At 47.4% G+C, this 8,272-nt stretch overlaps 1 protein-coding gene across 1 annotated transcript in view; it reads left to right on the top strand.

The window, feature by feature from the left end:
• Positions 1–1,687: 1,687 nt before the first annotated feature.
• The window catches only part of LOC144268527 (antigen WC1.1-like), a 64,476-nt gene continuing 57,891 nt past the window's right edge, over positions 1,688–8,272 (top strand). The window contains exons 1-2 of the mRNA XM_077823485.1: positions 1,688–1,762; positions 3,074–3,083. Coding sequence (XP_077679611.1) covers positions 1,688–1,762; positions 3,074–3,083 — 85 coding nt within the window. The remainder of the gene's footprint in view (positions 1,763–3,073; positions 3,084–8,272) is intronic.

The following is an 8,272-nucleotide window of genomic DNA, read 5'->3' as shown; positions in this document are numbered from 1 at the left end:
GAGCAGCAGAGACCAAAAACGAGGAGTCAAGCATAGGAACGTCTCAGGGGTCACAATGAAGGTGGTGCTGCTGTATTCCCTCAGCCTCCTGCACCCTGGCCCTCCTGTGCTGTGAGTGTTGGGGAGATGGTCCAGTTCTCCTTTCTGTGGTCTGCACCTTCAAATGGGAGGAGTTTCCCTGCCTTCCTCACAGATTGAGCAGGCTGGGAGCAAAGCACGGACCCCACACTGTGCCTGTCTCTCATGGGGACTCCATACTGATCCCTTTGGTGTTTTCCATACTGTGAAATAAACCGAGACTAAAAGGGCCTTTGGGAAAGCTTCTTCTCTATCTGGGGGGGGGGGGGGGAGGGTGGCAAATCAAGGCTAGTAGTAAAATATATCACAGTACAGGAGTAAATAGGAAATTGAAACAACAGGAAATGGTTACAGCACCTAGTCACAGGGACAGAAGCAAAATTTTTATTACTCCCTCCACCCCCAACATACACACATGCATTCTCTATGTGGGGCAAAGTCAATACACTTCCTGGTTTAAGTCATACCCTAAACTCAGTGTAAGTCATGAAAGCCCAGTCGCAGGACCCTATGAATATTCTGTGCTTTCTGGCAGTGGGATTTAGGAGGTCTCAGGACTTCTCCCCAGACTTCTAACCACAGATCAGTAGTGTCACAGGGTGCAGTCTGGCACAGGCCCCCGTGGTGTGGAAATGTGGCCATCCTGCCTCTGTTTCCCCTCTGTCAGTTCCCTAAGTTCTCACACCCCAGAGGGGGCAGTTAAGGTCCCCTGCCTTGGGACAATTACACCACTTAAATGTATCCCCTTCTTCACCTTCACAGCAGAGATCTCCCACCTGCTTCATCAAGCCCATCCCAGCTACACAGGGGCAGGACCTCACCACCCCACACGGCCCTTTCTGAGGTCTCCACAGCTACTCCTCATGTCCAGACTTCTGATCCCGTCCTCTCACCACCCAGCCACAGGCTCGTCTGCCCCACTCCTCGGGCTTCTGCTCCAGCTTCCCTCGGGCAGGGAGCTCTGCTGGCCCCACTCCAGACACTAGACTCTGAGCAGAGATCTGCCCCAGGACTTTCCCAGCCCCTTCCCCGCCACTCACTGGGCAACAATCCCTGCCTGGCTGTTTCTGTCTTGCTCGTGGGATCAGCCACGTGACATGGTCACCCCCAGGGAGCTGCAGGACCCACCCAGGACACCTGTTCTGAAGGGGACGGCCTTGGAGCAGCTGTCACAGAGCTGCCAGCCCTGGCAAACTGTTCCTGCTGATGGGATTTTGGTGCGGTGGGGCCCAGCCTCCAGATAACAAGAGAAGCTCCAACCAGCTAATGACTTTGAGCCTTTGATTGGCTACCTGCCCCACTTGTTCACCTCCTGGGGCAGAAAAAACAATCAGAGCTGTGTCAAGGAGAGCTCACCCCCCCTCCCGGTAACGTTGCCAGCACCTTCTTCCATTATCAGTCAGTTCTTCAATTCTCTGACCTGTGTTCTGGTTATTCAGGGTCAGGGGCTGCACTGTGCTGTCCTGGCCCTGGCATGGTGAGCCGCTGACAAGGATTGTAGTTAAGGCAGAGCTGGGGTAGCTGCCGCATGGTTCCTGGTCTTTGCCGCTCTCTGGACAGATGAGAGAGAACTTCCTGTGCTGATTCTGAGTTCTCGCCACTCACCAAGATGGCGTCTGTCTGGGGAAACACCTTGTTGTTCGTTGCCAAGGAGCTCACGCTGTGGCACTTTGGCCTTCATGAGGTAGGGGTGGCAAAGTGCCAGAGATGCCTGCGTTAGAGCTGTTTCCTACAAGGCCGCTTTTCGGTTTGGTACCACAATTGCTGCGATGGGCTGATTTCAGATTCCATTCTAAACGCCTCTGTTAGGCCTGTTCTAACACACACCTACACACGGCTCTTTCAGGCTGGTTTTTACCTTTGATTGACCTCTCCCACCCACTTTCCACTGGAGATCAGCTATGTTGTTCTCCTGGTTAACTTGCTGCTGTCTCCTGGGAAGCTCGTGTCCTACAGCCGATGTGCTGCTCTTCACTGTAGAGAAGAGACGGGTTTCAGCTGCACGGACTATTGTGGAGATTCTCTATTCAGATGAATAGAAGTGGCCAGGACCCTGTGATTCTCTCTTGCTCCCAGACTGACTAACGCAGCCTGTGCTGACTAGAGTTACCACACAGGGCAGTCCTAGAACTGGCCTGGACAGAGAGTCTTGGAGTGGGTTGCTACCTACACTACGGTATGCGAGATGGTCACTCAGAACCTAGTCAGTCCGTGTTAAGAACAAGCTCTGACACGGTGAATGGGAAGCCCTCTGAGACTCTGCTGCCACTGGTGGTCACCTCTGAAGAAGGAAGCTCCATGACACGCTCCTACCACTAATGTACCACTGCCATTCCCACTCCGTTCAGGAAGCCCTGAGCAGTCTGGGTCCCAGAAAGGGAGCAGGGGTTGTTCCCTTCTCCTTTGGATACAGCTAACCACAGTGGTAACATCCCAACTCTGTGGTTTTAGTGGCCTGGCTACAACTGGACACAGACAGCTCTGAGGGGTTCAATTTTAGAGGTTTATTTTTTCCCTACATTTGTTTTCTTAATTAGTTTGTCAAATGAGCAGCATTGTAGGCTCTACAGTTATTTGACTAATCAGACAGAATCATTTTTCACAGAGTTCTGCCCTACGCCAAGGAGGGTGGTTACATTATGATCTGAGACTGAAGCGAACATGACATCAGAAGCGGACTCGTCACTCATATATGGTAACAACCAGAATTTTAGAATTGTATTGGATGTTTTAGCTGCATGAAGTTTTAGATAAACTCTCTGATAAAGTCTAAAAAGGTGAATATTGTTTCTATTGGTTCCTTCTGGCAGCTGATGCCAGCATCTGAATCTACATATTTCCCTGCCACTGCTTTGTTGTCACTTGTCAGACACAGAGGAGCCCTGGCAGAGTGTTTCCGTGCTGGCTGTGCAGTGTCAGGAGAGGACGGCAGGTCCGTCTGGCAATGAAGGGACATCTCTCCACTCAGCTGCTTTGGCTTCTCCTCTTTCTTCAGGACACCATGGGTAAGTGCCTGCTTTATTTCACTGGATGAGCTGGGCAGAAGAGAAGTAGGAAGTTTCAATCCACTAGAAATAGTGTTTTATTCCAGAAGTCAAGGAAGCAAATGGAAAACAGGCAGTTGGGGTTAAATAAATTTGTGTTTCTGATTTTCTCCCATTGGTTATTCTGAGAGAGGAGGTTTATATATTTGCAATAATCATAGATTTGACCCTGTCACAGTCTGTGTGCTTTATAAAATACATCAGTCTTGTAGCACTGTGACCCCAGAGTTGCTTTTAGTGAACTAATGGCTTCAGTGCTTAGAAATTCCTGTCAACTAATCACAAGAAAAGCAAAATGGGCTTCTGTATTATGACTTCCAGCCTCATCGCCTGTCCAGCTCTGTGCTTGTGTATGGAACCTGTGAATAATTGTCCTGTGTTTGTCAAATGTGCCAGGCCAACTTCAGCAGGGTTTGAATGATGCACTTGTCAGGACACTGAACTGTTCAGTAGCAGCCTGTTTCTGTGAGTTGCTGCAGTCTGAGACGCTGCTGTTCTGTAGCTGCAGTGTGAACAGGTGAAGCTGAAGATGAAAGTCAGATTTTAGAAACCTCAAATATTTAGCTAGAGACAAACTGCGGTATCACAGCTGGTATGTAGAGATCACAGATAGCTCTGCAACGTCTCTGTGCCTTGGAGGGTAGGTGCTGAGGATTCCAGAGCAAGGACATTTTCTGAAGTGGGGGGTTTTACCTGAACTTCCCAAAAAATTCCCACAGAAGAAGCTGGGGTTTGATCTGATGATAAAACTGAACTTTAGCACAGGGAAACCACAGAGAATTCCACTTGTATTCCTGGGTAACCAAATTGCTATGGCCTGGGTCATGTGAAACCAGGGGGACCTATTCTCCCAGCAGGGTGGAGTGACTCCCATTACTTACAATGGGTGGAACTCGCACTCTGCAGGGAGAGAAGGCAGCCATATACTCCACTGGTCAACAGTCTGGTCAGATTAATAATAGAAGCTGGTTACAACCTTCCTTTTCTTGTCTTTAAATTTGAGTCCATGTGGAACAGGAATGTTCCCCTCACACTTGTGTCCAGTTAAAATTTCATAACCCACCAGACCCTGAGCAAGTTTATCAGCTTGATTTAAATGCATCTTAGAATGGCTGCTGAGTTCTCTACCACCCTCCCTCAATAATGGGGCACTTTACAAATCTGCAAATGGACACCTATGTACGGGCTGGATTCTGGTTCCACCGAAAAGTTTCACAGTGCTGAAACCGACACTCTCAGCAGGCACATGTTTTCCTCTTTGTCAAAAATTTAGAAAAAAAATGCAGCAGAACAGAAATGGTTTTGTGAAATTGTTGCCCATCTTTCTTCCTGCCATTGCTGAGCCCTCTGTGACAGGAACAGTCCCAGTGAATCCAGTGCAGTCTGCGAGACAAATCCTGGGAGTAAGAGTCCCACCAGTGTTACACAATCTAGACTTATAGAAAAATGAGTTTAAAGGAGGGAGGGGACTCAATACAGCCAGGGACTACAGCACAAAAGGATTTATAAACAACAGGGCCAGCTTTAAATCAACACATTACTCTATAGGAGCTAATGTGGGCTCCCTTTCAACAAGCACTTAAGCACGGGCTTAATATTAAGCATGTGAGTTAGTCCCCATGACTAAGTGCCTTTGCTGGTTCAGGGCCATAAAGAGCAAGGGGCAGGTGTAATATGATGGTGTCTGCTGAAACCAGAGAGCAAACATGCTGCAGCAGATATGCCCTACTGGGAATGGCACGAAGAACAAATCATAATAATCAGTGCCCAGTCAGTGCTGTTGTGAGGACACCGTGGAATACATGAGCACACAGCCTGTGCCCCCTGTGTACTTACAGATGGCTGTATGCTGAAAGCCCTGCACTGGGAATCCGGCAATGAGAGTCCATTCTTGACTCTGACACAGATTTACTGTCTGACCTTGGGGCATCTCACATAATTTCTCAGTGCCTCAGGTTCCCTTTCTGTGAAATGGGACAATACCTACCTGTGTGATTGAAGGGGGAGGGGTGGAGAGAGAATGTGGGGATACAATTAATCAGACAGAAAAAGGCTTTAAATAAATTAAAAGAAAACTAAAGTAAACTCTTTTATCTCAAGCCCAACACGTGGGTTCCCACAGAGAGGCGAAGTGTCAGAAGAGACACTAAGGTTCTTATTCTGACTCAGTGCCAGAGAATGAATCCCCTCAAGAAGAGAGACATGGAGGTGGAGCCAGAGCTCCTGGACTCCCCATAATAGTCACTGTCCCTTGGGGAGGGGATTTGTTTTCACCATGACATAATATAGAACAGTGCTTCCCCTCCCCATCAATATATAGCTATAATTGCAGCTACCAGGAGCTCTCTGCTCTGAGGGTTCTGATGTCCCCGACCCCTAAGAAGGAGTTACAGCCCCTGTTACTGGAGAGGGAATGTGCTGTATAAAAACTGAACATAAAATACTCATCACAGATAAATCTGCAGTTACACTTTTTGACCAGCAGGTAAATGCAGATGGGAGAAAAACATTTTCTCAAATTCCCTATGAGAAACATTTAAAGATTGTAGCGGGGGGTGGGGGAGGACCAGTGACCAGGCAGAGGAGGGAGGGAAGCAGTAGTGAATGGCAGGTGGGTCACTAACATGTAAGAGGTTGCTCCTTGCTGTCTCCTACCTTGTGCAGCTGTATACGTATTTCACAGTAGCAAATCTCTGCAGGGCTGCATGCTACCTTGGTTATGGAGCCTGACCCGCACAATGAGCTGTGCCCCCCACTCCCACAACCCACCCCCAGCTGGGACTCCTGCCCCTGCTTCAGCCATGCCCCAGTTCACCTCCCTCCAAACTGCCTCCCTCAGACCCACACAATAGTGACACGTACTTCACCAATCATTTCCTGGGTTTCAGAGGTGAAACATTCAAAGTGGAGAAGCTTCACCAGGAGACAGTGAGAGCATTCCAGCCCAGAATAGTCAATTGCCTGGGTTACTGCACTCACCTGTAGGGCAGGGATGAATTATCAGAGTTCAGGTCCCTGCTTCTGAGTGGGAATTTAACTTAGGGTCTCCCATATCCCAGGCAAGTGCCCTAATCATGGGGCTAAAGGTTATAAGGGGGAGCACACGCTGTTTCTGTATGACCCTAAGTGGACTTCTCGGATTTGCTGATGAGTTCCAAACAGTTTCAGGGCTGAACCAAATATTTTTTCTGAAGTTTTGTTTTTTTCTCTGAAATAAAACATTGATTCCTGGCCTAGCTGTAGCTAGGAATGGTGACACGAGAAGGATGGAGGCGGTGGTGAGATTGGGTGTGGAGGTGGACAGGGTGGGTGGGTGTGACATTCACAGCATCCCACTGCCAGAGGGCAAGGGGCTCACTGGTATCAGATCATGAGTTTCAGCTGGCCTGGCCGGTTCAATGAACCCCAATTCACTGATGTCCTAATCTGATAGGTGGTATGTAAAATATTGGAAAACTAATAACTCACTGATTATTAATATTCTTGCACTCTGCATACACTAAGTGGTTATAAGGAGATATGGGCATAGGCTGGAATCGTGACTAACATGTATTTAAACTAGGCATGTTGCAGGGAGTTGGTAAACAAATCTGCCCTAGACAAAGGAATGTGTTTGCTTCTCTGACCAGCCAGTCCTCAGGCAGAGATAAGGACGGTCTAGTTACATGTTAGATAAACCAAGCAATCAAGACAACAAATGGGAGAGGAGACAGCATGGTGTATACACCCAGCAGGAGAGAGAAGCTTGGTCTGGGTTTTACTTTTCAAATAAAAGGAGTACTTGTGGCACCTTAGAGACTAACCAATTTATTTGAGCATGAGCTTTCGTGAGCTACAGCTCACTTCATCGGATGCATACCGTGGAAACTGCAGCAGACTTTATATATACACAGAGAATATGAAACAATACCTCCTCCCACCCCACTGTCCTGCTGGTAATAGCTTATCTAAAGTGATCATCAGGTTGGGCCATTTCCAGCCCAAATCCAAGTTTTCTCATCCTCCACCCCCGCACACAAATTCACTCTCCTGCTGGTGATAGCCCATCCAAAGTGACAACTCTTTACACAATGTGCATGATAATCAAGGTGGGCCATTTCCAGCACAAATCCAGGTTTTGTGCTGGAAATGGCCCACCTTGATTATCATGCACATTGTAGGGAGAATGGTCACTTTGGATGAGCTATTACCAGCAGGATAGTGAGTTTGTGTGTGTGGTTTTTGGGAGGGGGGTGAGGGGGTGAGAGAACCTGGATTTGTGCAGGAAATGGCCCAACTTGATTATCATGCACATTGTGTAAAGAGTTGTCACTTTGGATGGGCTATCACCAGCAGGAGAGTGAATTTGTGTGGGGGGGTGGAGGGTGAGAAAACCTGGATTTGGGCTGGAAATGGCCCAACCTGATGATCACTTTAGATAAGCTATTACCAGCAGGACAGTGGGGTGGGAGGAGGTATTGTTTCATATTCTCTGTGTATATATAAAGTCTGCTGCAGTTTCCACGGTATGCATCCGATGAAGTGAGCTGTAGCTCACGAAAGCTCATGCTCAAATAAATTGGTTAGTCTCTAAGGTGCCACAAGTACTCCTTTTCTTTTTGCGAATACAGACTAACACGGCTGTTACTCTGAAACTTTTCAAATAATACATTGCAATGGTTTACTGGGCTATAAAGACAGGGGAGCTGAACCTCAAGAGATAAGCAATTAAATCAACTGATTTTATACAATATTACTGTATTATGAAAGTGTATTGTGTGAGATCTTTTATTAAAGCCTATATTATTATTATCATTACTATAATCATTTAATGTCTGTATTAACACTATTTAAGCAATTATGGATCCTCATTGATATTATGGTTTAAAGTGTTTGTCCAAACAAACGGAGAAACAGCTCTCTTCCAGACAGGAGGGAAGGCAGCTATCTACCTGTCCCCAATTAAATTAAGCAAGGTGTGATCAAAACAATGGAAGCCCCATTTATATGGAAATCAGCAGGGAGATTGAAAATCCACAGGAAGGGAAGAACAGTATGAGGTCATCCTGCCTCTGGAAACAAGGTCATTGAACCTTGGAAGATAAAAACAAGGGCAGAAGCCATCTTTGTCACCCGTCACTAGAGAGACACAAGAGGCCAGAGCTCTTGCA

The sequence above is a fragment of the Eretmochelys imbricata genome, chromosome 1, assembly GCF_965152235.1.
Source record: "Eretmochelys imbricata isolate rEreImb1 chromosome 1, rEreImb1.hap1, whole genome shotgun sequence".
Taxonomy (NCBI): domain Eukaryota; kingdom Metazoa; phylum Chordata; order Testudines; family Cheloniidae; genus Eretmochelys; species Eretmochelys imbricata.
Note: the sequence above shows the minus strand (reverse complement) of the source record. Positions and strands in the feature narration are given on the sequence as shown.